The sequence below is a fragment of the Oncorhynchus gorbuscha genome, unplaced genomic scaffold (assembly GCF_021184085.1).
Source record: "Oncorhynchus gorbuscha isolate QuinsamMale2020 ecotype Even-year unplaced genomic scaffold, OgorEven_v1.0 Un_scaffold_648, whole genome shotgun sequence".
Taxonomy (NCBI): domain Eukaryota; kingdom Metazoa; phylum Chordata; class Actinopteri; order Salmoniformes; family Salmonidae; genus Oncorhynchus; species Oncorhynchus gorbuscha.
The window spans coordinates 153404-173385 of NW_025745753.1; the positions used below are offsets into that span (position 1 = coordinate 153404).

The following is a 19982-nucleotide window of genomic DNA, read 5'->3' on the forward strand; positions in this document are numbered from 1 at the left end:
AAACTCCCCAAGTACAGTTGTGCCAAGCTTGTGGCGTCATACCCCAGAAGACAATAGTCTGTAATCGCTGCCAAAGGTGCTTCAACAAAGTACTGAGTAAAGGGTCTGAAAACTTATGTAAATGTTTATTTCAGTTTATTTTTAATTTTTATAAATGATCAAAAATTCCAAAAATATCCTGACTTTGTCATTATGGGATATTGTGGGTAGATTGATGAGAAAAGAAGACATTTTAATTAATTTTAGGCTGTAACCTAATGTGGTAAAAGTCAAGGGGTCTGAATACTTTCCGAAAGCACTGTATGGGGTGCAGCTAGTTTTTTTTTGGGGGGGGGGGTCTCAGCTGGTTGGGGTGTGGCTGGTGATGCGGTGGTCTTCTTGGCCTGGGTTCGCTCTGTGTAGGTCCTTCGGGAGTCGGACTAGCAGGTCAGGGAGGTTGTCTCTCCCTCACACAGCTCCCAATGGCTAGGCCAGCCCCTCTACCCCTCTTTCTCTCACTGTCATTGTCACCAGCAGCAGTCTCCCTCCTCCACCATCCCACTGCTCCCGAGTCTACTAGCCTCCCCCATGTCTGGCAGCCTGTCTGGAACCGCTCCCCTTTTGGAAAGCGGAGGGAGGAGGGGTGGGGTGTAAGCCTGCCCACACCAGGAGCACGGAACACAGCCATTCTTTTGAATGAATACGAGAGGGACGCTGGAAAACATTTCAAGATGTGGGGTGTCTATTCACCATAGGTAACATCGCTACATCGTGACTAGGTTGGAATGACGTGAGAAATGTGGAACCATAGAGGCCGACTCTGACAGCGGGAGCTGCTGTACAAGTTGTCAGCCCTGTGTAGGGCCACTCTCGGCGGCTCTTCCCCGGCGTCCCGCTACTCCCGAGCCCCATGCAAAACACAACGGTACCGGGCAGCTCCATCAACTCTAACTCCAATGTCATTTGCTCCTGCAACTGCACTGGATCCCAGTCACAGGGGATGGATATATGTAAGTAACTACGCATTTATGACACGACGTTGCTGTTTTAAAATGAAACCCATTTGCGCATTTATTGTTACAATAAACCGACCAAAAGAGCGACAGGACAGTTGGTTTAACCTGTAACCGTTAAATTGTGACAGCAGTCTCTCGACCGAGCGTAACCGCAATATAGTTTTTTTCTGAATTTCGTGTGTGTTTTAGATAAACGGTGTTGTATTTATTCACTGGATGGTTGGTGGCAGGGTATTTTCGATCATTCTGTCCATCTGAGTTTTAGAAAACGCAGACGTGATGTGTGGTGCGTTGCATTAGGATATTATTTAATTGAGGTCACAATGACTCTGGACTTCGATTGTATTTTAAAAAATAAAGTTAATAATGATATTGTCGATGGTTATGTTGGGTGCACATTTCCACATGTATGCCTGTTTCTCAGTGAAACCTAACTCGAAACTATCCATGTCACATTACGTCTTCAGCTCCAGAGGGGCTGCGCAGACATTCCCCAAAACTCCTGCAGTCTCGGCTAACTTGGCCTACTCCCACATTCAAAAATGTCTCATAGTTTGGTAGACGTAGGCCTACATACAGTAGACTACAGTAGGGGATAGGCAGGCTACAGCTAACGGCTCAGACTGGAAATAGCTATTTCTTTGTCATCTGTGGCCTAGCCTACATCCCGTTATAGTGGTGGAATATGTGATATTGTCAGACAGAGACAGTAATTCACAGCAGACAGGCAGGCAGACTGGTTGGCAGACAGGCAGGCAGACAGGCAGGCGGTGGGTTTACCCTACCCCCACCTCCCCCCGTGTAGTGCAGTGCAGAGCAGACCGTCTTGCCTAAACATCCAGACAGGGCTGTGGGTTAGGGCTGTCTGAAACACACAGTGGACAAAGGCCTTGCAATAATGAGCATGGGAACTAAGGCTCTCACCGGGACTCTGCCTGGTGTGTGTTAGTGCAGCCCATGGTTGTAACACATGGCCCAAATATATTGTAACATGTAAATGAGGTGTAGAAGAGACTCTTGTCCCAGCTGTCTAGTGGAGCTAGAGGAAGACTGTGACATGTCCTTAGATTGATTATAGATCAACCTCATGTAGGGAAATTGTTTACTCCAATATGTCTTACAAATAACTCAAATGTTATTTGTCACATGCGTTGTAGTTGTGGACTAAAAGTGCAATGCTTAATAATGAGGGCTTCCCAAAAAGCAGAGAGAAAGATATAAAAATAATATAAAATAATAACACCAAGAATAAATACACAAATGAATGTTAACTTGTGCATTCACAAAGTATTCAGACCCCTTCCCCTTTTCCACATTTTGTTACGTTACAGCCTTATTCTGAAATGTATGAAATGTATTTTTAAATTATACCCCCTAACCCTCTACCCCCCCCTAACCGAATCTACACACAATACCCCATAATGACATCACAATACCCCATAATGACATCACAATACCCCATAATGACAAAACAAAAACAGGATTTTAGAAATGTAGACAAATGTATTACAAATAAAAAACAGAAATATTTTATTTACACAAGTATTCAGACCCTTTACTATGAGACTCAAAATTGAGCTCAGGTGCATCGAGGCACAGATCTGGGGAAGGGTACTAAAAAATGTCTGCAGCATTGAAGGTCCAAGAATTTGTAAGTCGCTCTGGATAAGAGCGTCTGCTAAATGACTTAAATGTAAAATGTAAAATGTAAGAACACAGTGGCCTCCATCATTCTTAAATGGAAGAAGTTTGGAACCACCAAGACCCCTCCTAGAGCTGGCCGCCTGACCAAACTGAGCAATCGGGGGAGAAGGGCCTTGGTCAGGGAGGTGACCAAGGACTCAATGGTCACTTTGACAGAGTTCCAGAGTTCATCTATGGAGAATCTTCCAGAAGGACAACCATCTCTGCAGCCCTCCACCAATCTGGCCTTTATGGTAGAGTGTCCAGACGGAAACCACTCCTCAGTAACAGGCACATGACAGCCTGGTTGGAGTTTGCCAAAAGGCACCTTGCCTTTTGGCAAGATTCTCTGGTCTGATGAAACCATGATTGAACTCTTTGGCCTGATTGCCAAGCGTCACGTCTGGAGGAAACCTGGCACCATCCCTACGGTAAAGCATGGTGGTGGCAGCATCATGCTGTGGGGATGATTTTCAGCAGCAGGGACTGGGAGACTAGTCAGGATCGAGGCAAAGATGATCCGAGCAAAGTACAGAGAGATCCTTGATGAAAACCTGCTCCAGAGAGCTCAGGACCTCAGACTGGGGGCAAAGGTTCACCTTCCAACAGGACAATGACCTTAAACACATAGACAAGACAACTCAGGAATGGCTTCGGGACAAGTCTCTGAATGTCTTTGAGTGGCCCAGCCAGAGCCCAGATTTGAACTCGATCGAACATCTCTGGAGAGACCTGAAAATATCTGTGCATCGACACTCCCCATCCAACCTGACAGAGCTTGAAAGGATCTGCAGAGAAGAATGGGAGAAACTCTCCAAATACAGGTGTGACAAGTTTATAACGTCATACCCAAGAAGATTAGAGGATTCAGCAAAATACAGAGTAAAGGGTCTGAATACTTATGTAAATGTGATATTTCAGTTTAATGTTTTTCCAAATTTGCTCAAATAAAAACATTACAAGTTTTTGTTTTGTCATTTTAAGTGTATTGTGATGTCATTATAAGGGTACTGTGTGTTGATTGATGAACAAAATATATAATCCATTTTTAGAATAAGCCTGTAATGTATGTCTTGTTGTTGAAAAAGTCAGGGTTCTGAATACTTTCCGAAAGCACTGTACACCGGGTACCAGTACTGAGTCAATGTGCGGGGGTACGATGTAATAACATGGGTATATACAGGAAGTACCAGTACTGAGTCAATGTGCGGGGGTACGATGTAATAACATGGGTATATACAGGAAGTACCAGTACTGAGTCAATGTGCAGGGGTACGATGTAATAACATGGCTATATACAGGAAGTACCAGTACTGAGTCAATGTGCGGGGGTACGATGTAATAACATGGCTATATACAGGAAGTACCAGTACTGAGTCAATGTGCGGGGGTACGATGTAATAACATGGGTATATACAGGAAGTACCAGTACTGAGTCAATGTGAGGGGGTATGATGTAATAACATGGGTATATACAGGAAGTACCAGTACTGAGTCAATGTGGGGGGGTATGATGTAATAACATGGCTATATACAGGAAGTACCAGTACTGAGTCAATGTGCGGGGTACGATGTAATAACATGGCTATATACAGGAAGTACCAGTACTGAGTCAATGTGGGGGGGTATGATGTAATAACATGGCTATATACAGGAAGTACCAGTACTGAGTCAATGTGCGGGGGTACGATGTAATAACATGGCTATATACAGGAAGTACCAGTACTGAGTCAATGTGGGGGGGTATGATGTAATAACATGGCTATATACAGGAAGTACCAGTACTGAGTTGATGTGCGGGGGTACGATGTAATAACATGGGTATATACAGGAAGTACCAGTACGGAGTTGATGTGCGGGGGTACGATGTAATAACATGGGTATATACAGGAAGTACCAGTACTGAGTCAATGTGCGGGGGTACGATGTAATAACATGGGTATATACAGGAAGTACCAGTACTGAGTCAATGTGGGGGGGTATGATGTAATAACATGGCTATATACAGGAAGTACCAGTACTGAGTTGATGTGCGGGGGTACGATGTAATAACATGGCTATATACAGGAAGTACCAGTACTGAGTTGATGTGCGGGGGTACGATGTAATAACACGGCTATATACAGGGAGAACCAGGTAATAACATGGTTATATACAAGGTAGAGGTCGACCGATTAATCGGAATGGCCGATTAATTAGGGCCTATTTCAAGTTTTCATAACAATCGGAAATCGGTATTTATTTTGCCTATTTTTATTTTTTACACCTTTATTTCATCTTTATTTAACTAAGCAAGTCAGTTAAGAACACATTCTTAACTGACGGCCTAGGACGGCCTATGAACGGTGGGTTAACTGCCTCGTTCAGGGGCAGAAAGACAGATTTTCACCTTATCAGCTCGGGGGATCCAATCTTGCAGCCTTACATTTAGCTAGTCCAACGCAGCTAGCATTAAACTTATCTTATAAAAAACAATCGATCATAATCACTAGTTAACTACACATGGTTGATGATATTACTAGATATTATCTAGCGTGTCCTGTGTTGCATATAATCTGACTGAGCATACAAGTATCTAAGTATCTGAATGAGCGGTGGTCAAGCATTGCACTGTTTATTACTTCAAACCTATCAACTCCCGAGATGACGCTGGTGTGACCGAAGTGAAATGGCTGGCTAGTTAGCGCGCGCTAATAGTGTTTCAAACTTCACTCGCTCTGAGCCTTCTAGTAGTTGTTCCCCTTGCTCTGCATGGGTAACGCTGCTTCAATGTGGTGGCTGTTGTCGTTGTGTTGCTGGTTCGAGCCCAGGGAGGAGCGAAGAGAGGGACGGAGGCTATACCGTTACACTGGCAATACTAAAGTCATCCGATTAATTGGTATCGGCTTTTGGTCCTCCAATAATCGGTGTCGACTTTTGGTCCTCCAATAATTGGTATCGGTATCGGCTTTTCGGTCCTCCAATAATTGGTATCGGTATCGGCTTTTGGTCCTCCATCAATTGGTATCGGTATCGGCTTTCGGTCCTCCAATAATTGCTATCGGTATCGGCTTTTGGTCCTCCAATAATTGGTATCGGTATCGGCTTTTTGGTCCTCCAATAATTGGTATCGGTATCGGCTTTTGGTCCTCCAATAATTGGTATCGGTATCGGCTTTTGGTCCTCCAATAATTGGTATCGGCTTTTGGTCCTCCAATAATCGGCATCGGCTTTTGGTCCGCCAATAATCGGTATTGGCTTTTTGGTCCCCCAATAATTGGTATCGGCTTTTTGGTCCTCCAATAATAGGTATCGGCATTTGGTCCTCCAATAATCGGTGGCGGGTTTTTGGTCCTCCAATAATCGGTGTCGGATTTTTGGTCCTCCAATAATCGGTGTCGGGTTTTTGGTCCTCCAATAATTGGTATCGGTATCGTCTTTTGGTCCTCCAATAATTGGTATCGGTATCGGCTTTTGGTCCTCCAATAATTGGTATCGGTATCGGCTTTTGGTCCTCCAATAATTGGTATCGGTATCGGCCTTTTGGTCCTCCAATAATTGGTATCGGTATCGGCCTTTTGGTCCTCCAATAATTGGTATCGGCTTTTGGTCCTCCAACAATTGGTATCGGTATTGGCCTTTTAGTCCTCCAATAATTGGTATCGGCTTTTTGGTCCCCCGATAATTGGTATCGGCTTTTTGGTCCTCCAATAATTGGTATCGGTATCGGCTTTTGGTCCTCCAATAATTGGTATCGGCTTTTTGGTCCTCCAATAATTGGTATCGGCTTTTTGGTCCTCCAATAATTGGTATCGGCTTTTTGGTCCTCCAATAATTGGTATCGGCTTTTTGGTCCTCCAATAATTGGTATCGGTATCGGCTTTTGGTCCTCCAATAATTGGTATCGGTATCGGCTTTTTGGTCCTCCAATAATTGGTATCGGTATCGGCTTTTTGGTCCTCCATTAATTGGTATCGGCTTTTGGCCCTCCAATAATTGGTATCGGCTTTTGGCCCTCCAATAATTGGTATCGGTATCGGCTATTGGTCCTCCAATAATTGGTATCGGTATCGGCTTTTGGTCCTCCAATAATTGGTATCGGTATCGGCTTTTGGTCCTCCAATAATTGGTATCGGTATCGGCTTTTGGTCCTCCAATAATTGGTATCGGTATCGGCTTTTGGTCCTCCAATAATTGGTATCGGTATCGGCTTTTGGTCCTCCAATAATTGGTATCGGTGTTGAAAATCATAATCGGTCGACCTCTACAAGGTATACATATATCAACAATGGTGGGACCAACATCAATAAGGCATCCATAATAGTAGTAGTATTTATTTATATTTTTAGGGGTGGATCAGCTTAATATTTCAGAAAGATTGTTGGTTCCATCAATGTAATTGTCTGCATCATTTCCCATATATTTTTGGGGGTAAATATATACATCAATATACATGCATACATATACACATATACATCCATATACAGTACCTATATAGACATACATACTTTTTTTAGAATATACCTTTATTATTCCCCGCAAACCCTACCACCCTTCCCCCAATTGGAGTAAACTAATAAACATTAACACTTAGGCTTCTACCTTCAGTTTATATATCTGAAACACATTTTACAGACACAATCTATTTTACAATAGTTATATTTTGTTTGTTATTAGTCTTTTGTCTATTTCTGATGTCCATCCAGTTTGAGTTCTATTTGTAACTGCTATTTAACCAAATTTCTGAACCTATATACATTTTACAGATCCCGTGTAACGGCGTTCGTCTGTTGAAGGAAGAGAGTCGGACCGAAATGCAGCGTGTTTGTTACTCATGATCTTTAATGAAGAAAACGAAACGATACATGAAATAACTAAATACAAAAAGCAACAAACGGAACGAGAAACCTATTACAGCCTATCTGGTGAAACCTAATTACAGCCTATCTGGTGAAACCTATTACAGCCTATCTGGTGAAACCTAATTACAGCCTATCTGGTGAAACCTAATTACAGCCTATCTGGTGAAACCTATTACAGCCTATCTGGTGAAACTACACAAAGACAGGAACAATCACCCACGAAATACAAAGTGAAACTCAGGTGCCTAAATATGGTTCCCAATCAGAGACAACGATAAGCAACAGACTCTGATTGAGAATCGCCTCAGGCAGCCAAGCCTAACAACACCCCTAATCAGCCGCGATCCCAAATAATACAAACCCCAATACGAAAACAACATATAAACCCATGTCACACCCTGGCCTACCCAAACATATAACAAAAACACCAAATACAATGACCAAGGCGTGACATCCCGTATGTTTTACATTTGTCACGCCCTGACCGTAGTCATCTTAGTTATCGACCATGAAGCTATAAGACACGAGTGCTGACAGGCAACTACACATAGACAATAACCCACAAAATCAACATGGAAATGGCAACCTAAATAGGATCCCCAATCAGAGACAACTATAAACAGCTGTCTCTGATTGGGAACCAATTCAGGCCACCATAGACCTACAAATATACCTCGACAAAACCAAAACCCCATAGAAGTACAAAATCCCTAGACAAGACAAAAACACACATACCACCCTTGTCACACCCTGACCTAACCAAAATAATAAAGAAAACAAAGATAACTAAGGTCAGGGCCGTGACAACATTGGATATCTTGTTATTAGTCCCACCCTTCAGCTCCATTCAACCCCTCCCATCTATCTCTCAACACCATCCATTTTGGATTTATATTCGCTATATATTTTTCAACTGTGCTGTGATGATTCACAAAAGTACTGAACCTTTCTATTATCATAGCCTCTACAGATTGTAAATTAAAAATAAACATTTTTGCTAAAATAATGATTATATTATTGATTGATTGACTATGGCTTTTCAAATCATCTGCAGCGTTAGTTCTAGGCAAATGTTGCAATTCTTCAGCCATTCCTGGACCTGTGACCAAAAACAAGCTACATATGGAAAATGCCAAAATAAATGATCTAATGACTGCCTCCTCACTGCAAAATCTGCATAGCTGGGAAGATTGTATGCCCCATATATATAACATTCTATTGGTTGCAAGAATTTTGTATAGTCATTTAAATTGAACAATCCAAAGTGTTCGAATTTGTTTTTGAAGTTCGAATTCGAATTCCATTTTTGTGGTAATGCTGCAATTAGTTGGTTGTAATTTTGGTAGAGACATTTCCATATGTCTGTGTTAACTCCACCAATCCTATGTATGATATCATTCACTAAAATTATACATTTTTATTTTTTTTAATCAAAAAATACATTAAAAAAAGAATCTATTAGTATATTTGAGTTTAACCACAATATTTGTTATATTATTTGTTCTGTCTTTTCAGGTGGATTAAACTGAAATTGCAACCAATTGTCTAAGGCTTGTTTTAAAAATAATGATATTTTGGAGATTATTTATTTTTCAAACAACCGAAAGTGAGCAGGTGTAATCTGAATAAAGGGGAAAGGCCATTCTTGAACATAGGATGAGACATTCGTACCAATTTACTAGAGAACCAGTTTGGATTGAAGTATAACTTTTGTATGACTGATGCCTTTAGTGAGAGGTCTAATGCTTTAATATTTAATCATTTCTGCCCTCCGAATTCATACTCGTTACATAAATAGGCCCTTTTAATTTTGTCTGGCATGTTATTCCAAATAAAATGGAGTATTTTTGTTCATATAATTTAAAAAGCAGGTCATTAGGTGTAGGCAAAACCATAAGCAAATAGGTCAACTGTGATATGACTAAAGAGTTAATCAGGGTAAACTTGGATATACATTTACATTTACATTTAAGTCATTTAGCAGACGCTCTTATCCAGAGCGACTTAGAAATTGGTGCATTCACCTTATGACATCCAGTGGAACAGTCACTTTACAATAGTGCATCTAAATCTTAAAGGGGGGGGTGAGAGGGATTACTTATCCTATCCTAGGTATTCCTTAAAGAGGTGGGGTTTCAGGTGTCTCAGGAAGGTGGTGATTGACTCCGCTGTCCTGGCGTCGTGAGGGGGTTTGTTCCACCATTGGGGGGCCAGAGCAGCGAACAGTTTTGACTGGGCTGAGCGGGAGCTGTACTTCCTCAGTGGTAGGGAGGCGAGCAGGCCAGAGGTGGATGAACGCAGTGCCCTTGTTTGGGTGTAGGGCCTGATCAGAGCCTGGAGGTACTGAGGTGCCGTTCCCCTCACAGCTCCGTAGGCAAGCACCATGGTCTTGTAGCGGATGCGAGCTTCAACTGGAAGCCAGTGGAGAGAACGGAGGAGCGGGGTGACGTGAGAGAACTTGGGAAGGTTGAACACCAGACGGGCTGCGGCGTTCTGGATGAGTTGAAGGGGTTTAATGGCACAGGCAGGGAGCCCAGCCAACAGCGAGTTGCAGTAATAATATATATAATAATAATATAGTAATCCAGACGGGAGATGACAAGTGCCTGGATTAGGACCTGCGCCGCTTCCTGTGTGAGGCAGGGTCGTACTCTGCGGATGTTGTAGAGCATGAACCTACAGGAACGGGCCACCGCCTTGATGTTGGTTGAGAACGACAGGGTGTTGTCCAGGATCACGCCAAGGTTCTTAGCGCTCTGGGAGGAGGACACAATGGAGTTGTCAACCGTGATGGCGAGATCATGGAACGGGCAGTCCTTCCCCGGGAGGAAGAGCAGCTCCGTCTTGCCGAGGTTCAGCTTGAGGTGGTGATCCGTCATCCACACTGATATGTCTGCCAGACATGCAGAGATGCGATTCGCCACCTGGTCATCAGAAGGGGGAAAGGAGAAGACTAATTGTGTGTCGTCTGCATAGCAATGATAGGAGAGACCATGTGAGGTTATGACAGAGCCAAGTGACTTGGTGTATAGCGAGAATAGGAGAGGGCCTAGAACAGAGCCCTGGGGGACACCAGTGGTGAGAGCGCGTGGTGAGGAGACAGATTCTCGCCACGCCACCTGGTAGGAGCGACCTGTCAGGTAGGACGCAATCCAAGCATGGGCCGCGCCGGAGATGCCCAACTCGGAGAGGGTGGAGAGGAGGATCTGATGGTTCACAGTATCGAAGGCAGCCGATAGATCTCGAAGGATGAGAGCAGAGGAGAGAGAGTTAGCTTTAGCAGTGCGGAGCGCCTCCGTGATACAGAGGAGAGCAGTCTCAGTTGAATGACTAGTCTTGAAACCTGACTGATTTGGATCAAGAAGGTCATTCAGAGAGAGATAGCGGGAGAGCTGGCCAAGGACGGCACGTTCAAGAGTTTTGGAGAGAAAAGAAAGAAGGGATACTGGTCTGTAATTGTTGACATCGGAGGGATCGAGTGTAGGTTTTTTCAGAAGGGGTGCAACTCTCGCTCTCTTGAAGACGGAAGGGACGTAGCCAGCGGTCAGGGATGAGTTGATGAGCGAGGTGAGGTAAGGAAGAAGGTCTCCGGAAATGGTCTGGAGAAGAGAGGAGGGGATAGGGTCAAGCGGGCAGGTTGTTGGGCGGCCGGCCGTCACAAGACGCGAGATTTCATCTGGAGAGAGAGGGGAGAAAGAGGTCAGAGCACAGGGTAGGGCAGTGTGAGCAGAACCAGCGGTGTCGTTTGACTTAGCAAACGAGGATCGGGTGTCGTCTACCTTCTTTTCAAAATGGTTGACGAAGTCATCTGCAGAGAGGGAGGAGGGGAGGGAGGGGAAGGAGGATTCAGGAGGGAGGAGAAGGTGGCAAAGAGCTTCCTAGGGTTAGAGGCAGATGCTTGGAATTTAGCGTGGTAGAAAGTGGCTTTAGCATCAGAGACAGAGGAGGAAAATGTAGAGAGGAGGGAGTGAAAGGATGCCAGGTCCGCAGGGAGGCGAGTTTTCCTCCATTTCCGCTCGGCTGCCCGGAGCCCTGTTCTGTGAGCTCGCAATGAGTCATCGAGCCACGGAGCGGGAGGGGAGGACCGAGCCGGCCTGGAGGATAGGGGACATAGAGAGTCAAAGGATGCAGAGAGGGAGGAGAGGAGGGTTGAGGAGGCAGAATCAGGAGATAGGTTGGAGAAGGTTTGAGCAGAGGGAAGAGATGATAGGATGGAAGAGGAGAGAGTAGCGGGGAGAGAGAGCGAAGGTTGGGACGGTGCGATACCATCCGAGTAGGGGCAGTGTGGGAGGTGTTGGATGAGAGCGAGAGGGAAAAGGATACAAGGTAGTGGTCGGAGACATGGAGGGAGTTGCAATGAGGTTAGTGGAAGAACAGCATCTAGTAAAGATGAGGTCGAGCGTATTGCCTGCCTTGTGAGTAGGGGGGAAGGTGAGAGGGTGAGGTCAAAAGAGGAGAGGAGTGGAAAGAAGGAGGCAGAGAGGAATGAGTCAAAGGTAGACGTGGGGAGGTTAAAGTCGCCCAGAACTGTGAGAGGTGAGCCGTCCTCAGGAAAGGAGCTTATCAAGGCATCAAGCTCATTGATGAACTCTCCGAGGGAACCTGGAGGGCGATAAATGATAAGGATGTTAAGCTTGAAAGGGCTGGTAACTGTGACAGCATGGAATTCAAAGGAGGCGATAGACAGATGGGTAAGGGGAGAAAGAGAGAATGACCACTTGGGAGAGATGAGGATCCCGGTGCCACCACCCCGCTGACCAGAAGCTCTCGGGGTGTGCGAGAACACGTGGGCGGACGAAGAGAGAGCAGTAGGAGTAGCAGTGTTGTCTGTGGTGATCCATGTTTCCGTCAGTGCCAAGACGTCGAGGGACTGGAGGGAGGCATAGGCTGAGATGAACTCTGCCTTGTTGACCGCAGATCGGCAGTTCCAGAGGCTACCGGAGACCTGGAACTCCACGTGGGTCATGCGCGCTGGGACCACCAGATTAGGGTGGCCGCGGCCACGCGGTGTGGAGCGTTTGTATGGTCTGTGCAGAGAGGAGAGAACAGGGATAGACAGACACATAGTTGACAGGCTACAGAAGAGGCTACGCTAATGCAAAGGAGATTGGAATGACAAGTGGACTACACGTCTCGAATGTTCAGAAAGTTAAGCTTACGTAGCAAGAATCTTATTGACTAAAATGATTAAAATGATACAGTACTGCTGAAGTAGGCTAGCTGGCAGTGGGTGCGTTGTTGACACTACACTAATCAAGTCGTTCCGTTGAGTGTAATAGTTTCTGCAGTGCTGCTATTCGGGGGCTAGCTGGCTAGCTAGTAGTGTTGTTTACGTTACGTTGCGTTAAAAGAACGACAATAGCTGGCTAGCTAACCTAGAAAATCGCTCTAGACTACACAATTATCTTTGATACAAAGACGGCTATGTAGCTAGCTATGTAGCTAGCTACGATCAAACAAATCAAACTGTTGTACTGTAATGAAATGAAATGAAAATGTGATACTACCTGTGAATGCGACCGGGTTGTGAGTCTATTCGGTAGACGTTGGCTAGCTGTCGGCTAGCTGTTGGCTAGCTGTCGGCTAGCTGTTGGCTAGCTGTTGACTAGCTGTTGGCTAGCTAGCAGAGTCTCCTACGTTAAGGACGACAAATAGCTGGCTAGCTAACCTCGGTAAATTAAGATAATCACTCTAAGACTACACACTCTAAACCTAAACTACACAATTATCTTGGATACGAAGATACGAAGACAGCAAAGACAGCTATGTAGCTAGCTAACACTACACTAATCAAGTCGTTCAGTTGAGTGTAATAGTTTCTCCAGTGCAGCTAATCAGTGGACGTTAGCTAGCTGGCTAGTGAAGACTACGTTAGGACGGCGAAATACGATAATTACGCAATTATCTTTGACACAAAGACGGCTATGTAGCTAGCTGAGAATAAATTGCTAAGATTAGACAAATCAAACCGTTGTGCTATAATGAAATATAATGAAATGTAATGAAAAAGTTATACTACCTGCGGGAGCGAAGTGCCGATGCGACCACTCGCTCCAACCCGTAATGACTAAAGAGTTAATCAGGGTGATTTTTCCACAAATATACAGTTATTTTCCTTTCCATGGTAACAAGATCTTGTCTATTTTTTCTAACTTTCTATAAACATTTATTGGAGTGAGAATTTATTTATTTTGGGATGTGTATACCGAGTATGTCCACATCTCCGTCAGACCATTTAATTGGTAGACTACACGGTAATGTAAAATTTGCATTTTTTAGAGATCCAATATGTAATATGGTACATTTATCATAATTTGGTTTTAATCCAGAGAAGATAGCAAATGTATCTAGATCCTCTATGAGGTCATGGAGAGACTCTAATTCTAAATGTATCTAGATCCTCTATGAGGCCATGGATAGACTCTAATTCTAAATGTATCTAGATCCTCTATGAGGCCATGGAGAGACTCTAATTCTAAATGTATCTAGATCCTCTATGAGGCCATGGATAGACTCTAATTCTAAATGTATCTAGATCCTCTATGAGGTCATGGAGAGATTCTAATTGTGGTTTTAAAAGAAAACATGAATCATCAGCGTACAATGACACCTTTCTAATCCCTTTCATATTATTCTTTAATCTAATTTTAACAGATAACATTTCGTTGGCAATAATAAATAGATATGCCGATAGTGGACAACCTTGTTTTACTCATCTAGATAGTTTAAAACGTTCTGAGATGGAGCCATTATTTACTATTTTACACCTAGGGTTAATATACATTACTTTAAGAGATTCCCCAAACTTGAAATATTCTAGGCATTTATATACACTGCTCAAAAAATGAAGGGAACACTTAAACAACACAATGTAACTCCAAGTCAATCACACTTCTGTGAAATCAAACTGTCCACTTAGAAAGCAACACTGATTGACAATAAATTTCACATGCTGTTGTGCAAATGGAATAGACACCAGGTGGAAATTATAGGCAATTAGCAAGACACCCCCAATAAAGGAATGGTTCTGCAGGTGGTGACCACAGACCACTTCTCAGTTCTTCCTATGCTTCCTGGCTGATGTTTTGGTCACTTTTGAATGCTGGCGGTGCTTTCACTCTAGTGGTAGCATGAGACGGAGTCTACAACCCACACAAGTGGTTCAGGTAGTGCAGCTCATCCAGGATGGCACATCAATGCGAGCTGTGGCAAGAAGGTTTGCTGTGTCTGTCAGCGTAGTGTCCAGAGCATTGAGGCGCTACCAGGAGACAGGGCAGTACATCAGGAGAAGTGGGGGAGGCCATAGGAGGGCAAAACCCAGCAGCAGGACCGCTACCTCCGCCTTTGTGCAAGGAGGAGCAGGAGGAGCACTGCCAGAGCCCTGCAAAATGACCTCCAGCAGGCCACAAATGTGCATGTGTCTGCTCAAATGGTCAGAAACAGACTCCATGAGGGTGGTATGAGGGCCCAACGTCCACAGGTGGGGGTTGTGCTTACAGTCCAACACCGTGCAGGACGTTTGGCATTTGCCAGAGAACACCAAGATTGGCAAATTCGTCACTGGCGCACTGTGCTCTTCACAGATGAAAGCAGGTTCACACTGAGCACATGTGACAGACGTGACAGAGTCTGGAGACGCCGTGGAGAACGTTCTGCTGCCTGCAACATCCTCCAGCATGACCGGTTTGGCGGTGGGTCAGTCATGGTGTGGGGTGGCATTTCTTTGGGGGGCCGCACAGCCCTCCATGTGCTCCCCAGAGGTAGCCTGACTGCCATTAGGTACCGAGATGAGATCCTCAGACCCCTTGTGAGACCATATGCTGGTGCGGTTGGCCCTGGGTTCCTCCTAATGCAAGACAATGCTAGACTTCATGTGGCTGGAGTGTGTCAGCAGTTCCTGCAAGAGGAAGGCATTGATGCTATGGACTGGCCCGCCCGTTCCCCAGACCTGAATCCAATTGAGCACATCTGGGACATCATGTCTCGCTCCATCCACCAACGCCACGTTGCACCACAGACTGTCCAGGAGTTGGCGGATGCTTTAGTCCAGGTCTTGGGAGGAGATCCCTCAGGAGATCATCCGCCACCTCATCAGGAGCATGCCCAGGCGTTGTAGGGAGGTCATACAGGCACGTGGAGGCCACACACACTACTGAGCCTCATTTTGACTTGTTTTAAGGACATTACATCAAAGTTGGATCAGCCTGTAGTGTGGTTTTCCACTTTAATTTTGAGTGTGACTCCAAATCCAGACCTCCACGGGTTGATACATTTGATTTCCATAATTTTTGTGTGATTTTTGTTGTCAGCACATTCAACTATGTAAAGAAAAAAATACTTAATAAGAATATTTCATTCATTCAGATCTAGGATGTGTTATTTTAGTGTTCCCTTTACTTTTTTGAGCAGTGTATAAACTCCAGTCGTACTTTATCAAAAGCCTTTTCAAAATCAGCTAAGAAAACCAGGCCTGGTGTCGCCGATATTTCATAGTATTCTATTGTTTCCAATACTTGCCTTAACCTCCAAACGAGCTTCAATGCCATACAACACTCCTTCCGTGGCCTCCAACTGCTCTTAAACGCTAGTAAAACCAAATGCATGCTTTTCAACCGTTCGCTGCCTGCACCCGCACGCCTGACTAGCATCACCACCCTGGATGGTTCCGACCTTGAATATGTGGACATCTATAAGTACCTAGGTGTCTGGCTAGACTGTAAACTCTCCTTCCAGACTCATATCAAACATCTCCAATCCAAAATCAAATCAAGAGTCGGCTTTCTATTCCGCAACAAAGCCTCCTTCACTCACGCCGCCAAACTTACCCTAGTAACACTGACTGTCCTACCGATCCTCGACTTCGGCGATGTCATCTACAAAATTGCTTCCAACACTCAACTCAGCAAACTGGATGCAGTTTATCACAGTGCCATCCGTTTTGTCACTAAAGCACCTTATACCACCCACCACTGCGACTTGTATGCTCTAGTCGGCTGGCCCTCGCTACATATTCGTCGCCACTGGCTCCAGGTCATCTACAAGTCCATGCTAGGTAAAGCTCCGCCTTATCTTAGTTCACTGGTCACGATGGCAACACCCATCCGTAGCACGCGCTCCAGCAGGTGTATCTCACTGATCATCCCTAAAGCCAAAACCTCATTTGGCCGCCTTTCGTTCCAGTTCTCTGCTGCCTGTGACTGGAACGAATTGCAGAAATCGCTGAAGTTGGAGACTTTTATCTCCCTCACCAACTTCAAACATCAGCTATCTGAGCAGCTAACCGATCGCTGCAGCTGTACATAGTCTATTGGTAAATATCACACCCATTTTTACCTACCTCATCCCCATACTATTTTTATTTATTTACTTTTCTGCTCTTTTGCACACCAATATCTCTACCTGCACATGACCATCTGATCATTTATCACTCCAGTGTTAATCTGCAAAATTGTAATTATTTGCCTACCACCTCATGCCTTATGCACACAATGTATATAGACTCCCCCTTTTTTCTAGTGTGTTATTGACTTGTTAATTGTTTACTCCATGTGTAACTCTGTGTTGTCTGTTCACACTGCTATGCTTTATCTTGGCCAGGTCGCAGTTGCAAATGAGAACTTGTTCTCAACTAGCCTACCTGGTTAAATAAAGGTGAAATGAAAAAAATAAATATATTATCTCCAATATATCATCCATGTAAAAAAACCTGCATGATTAGGATGAATAATATCTGACAATACTTGTTTAATTCTATGCGCCAAGCATTTTGCTAGGATTTTTGTATCACAACACTGAAGTGTAAGAGGTCTCCAATTGTTTAAATGGACTGGATCTTTATATATACCACTTAGGTCCTGTTTCAGTAATAATAATATCAGACCTTGTCTGATAATCTACCATTTATATAGGAGTGGTTTAAACATGCTAACAATGGTCCTCTGAGTAAATCAAAAAGTTTTGTATACTTCCACTGGTATGCCATCCAGCCCTGGAGTTTTCCCATCCTTAAATGCTTTAATTGCATCAAGAAGTTCCTCCTCTGTAATTTCTGTACAGCTGTTAATTTTATATTATTATTAGGAAATAAATCCATACAATTATTTTCAGTTAGTGGAGATGGAGGAGACTGAAACGAAAACATATTCTTAAAGTACTTTACTTCCTCTTTCAAAATATAATTTGGCACCATTTGTAACAAGTTTCAATAAAAACATTTTGGTAGCATTTCTATGTAGATTTTTCTACTGTATTATTGATTGCATGTATGTTTATTCCATGTGTAACTCTGTGTTGTTGTTTGTGTTGAACTGCTATGCTTTATCTTGGCCAGGTCGCAGTTGCAAATGAGAATTTGTTCTCAACTAGCCTACCTGGTTAAATAAAGGTGAAATAAAAAAATGAAATAAAAAATTGAAGATTGAAAACTAATTTGGTGCATTTTCGCTCATATTCCATCCAGTTTGCTTTATGTATTAAAATATATTACAGTGGATCTTTCTTGAATAAGTTCCTCCATTTCTTTTTGTTTTTCCTCTAACTTATTCTGTGCCTCTATGGTACAGTTTTTATTGCTATCTAACTGTACTGTTAGTCTTTCAATTTCCTTGGTTAATATGGACTCTATTGATCTAAATGGATTTTGTTTCATAGATGAGTACTGAATTGCATGGCCTCTAAAGGCACATTTAAAACTGTCTCATACAATAAGGGGATCTGATCTACCTATGTCGGAAAAAGTCAGTTATAAATTATTCTGTCCTAGTTCTAAACAATTTATCATCTAGTAGGCTTTGATTCAATTTCCAATATCCTCACCCACTTGGAAATTCTGTAAGAGTAATACAGTGGGGCAAAAAAGTATTTAGTCAGCCACCAATTGTGCAAGTTCTCCCACTTAAAGTATTTGGTCACCTACAAACAAGCAAGATTTCTGGCTCTCACAGACCTGTAACTTCTTCTTTAAGAGGATTCTCTGTCCTCCACTCGTTACCTGTATTAATGGCACCTGTTTGAACTTGTTATCAGTATAAAAGACACCTGTCCACAACCTCAAACAGTCACACTCCAAACTCCACTATGGCCAAGACCAAAGAGCTGTCAAAGGACACCAGAAACAAAATTGTAGACCTGCACCAGGCTGGGAAGACTGAATCTGCAATAGGTAAGCAGCTTGGTTTGAAGAAATCAACTGTGGGAGCAATTATTAGGAAATGGAAGACATACAAGACCACTGATAATCTCCCTCGATCTGGGGCTGCACGCAAGATCTCACCCTGTGGGGTCAAAATGATCACAAGAACGGTGAGAAAAAATCCCAGAACCACACGGGGGGACCTAGTGAATGACCTGCAGAGAGCTGGGACCAAAGTAACAAAACCTACCATCAGTAACACACTACGCCGCCAGGGACTCAAATCCTGCAGTGCCAGACGTGTCCTCCTGCTTAAGCCAGTACAAGTCCAGGCCCGTCTGAAGTTTGCTAGAGAGCATTTGGATGATCCAGAAGATGATTGGGAGAATGTCATATGGTCAGATGAAACCAAAATATAACTTTTTGGTAAAAACTCAAATCGTCGTGTTTGGAGGACAAAGAATGCTGAATTGCATCATAAAGAACACCATACCTACTGTGAAGCATGGGGGTGGAAGCATCATGCTTTGGGGCTGTTTTTCTGCAAAGGGACCAGGACGACTGATCCGTGTAAAGGAAAGAATGAATGGGGCCATGTATCGTGAGATTTTGAGTGAAAACCTCCTTCCATCAGCAAGGGCATTGAAGATGAAACGTGGCTGGGTCTTTCAGCATGACAATGATCCCAAACACACCGCCCGGGCAACGAGGGAGTGGCTTCGTAAGAAGCATTTCAAGGTCCTGGAGTGGCCGAGCCAGTCTCCAGATCTCAACCCCATAGAACATCTTTGGAGGGAGTTGAAAGTCCGTGTTGCCCAGCAACAGCCCCAAAACATCACTGCTCTAGAGGAGATCTGCATGGAGGAATGGGCCAAAATACCAGCAAACAGTGTGTGAAAACCTTGTGAAGACTTACAGAAAACGTTTGACCTCTGTCATTGCCAACAAAGGGTATATAACAAAGTATTGAGATAAACTTTTGTTATTGACCAAATACTTATTTTCCACCATAATTTGCAAATAAATTCATAAAAAATCCTACAATGTGATTTTCTGGATTTTATTTTCTAATTTTGTCTTTCATAGTTGAAGTGTACCTATGATGAAAATTACAGGTCTCTCTCATCTTTTTAAGTGGGAGAACTTGCACAATTGGTGGCTGACTAAATACTTTTTTGCCCCACTGTATATATGCCAATTATGTGATGATCCGACCACATTCTGTCCCCTATCAACACCTTTTAAACTTTTGGTGCCAGAGAGAATGGTATAAGAAAGTAATCAAGATGACTAGCTTGATTAATCCTCCGCCATGTATATCTTATTAGGTCA

The 19982-nt window shown here is 43.6% G+C and overlaps 1 protein-coding gene across 1 annotated transcript in view; it reads left to right on the top strand.

Moving 5' to 3' along the window:
• Nucleotides 1-432: 432 nt before the first annotated feature.
• Nucleotides 433-19982, top strand: part of LOC124019684 (protein TMEPAI-like) — an 85209-nt gene continuing 65659 nt past the window's right edge. The window contains exon 1 of the mRNA XM_046335094.1: nucleotides 433-989. Coding sequence (XP_046191050.1) covers nucleotides 890-989 — 100 coding nt within the window. The 5' untranslated portion in view covers nucleotides 433-889. The remainder of the gene's footprint in view (nucleotides 990-19982) is intronic.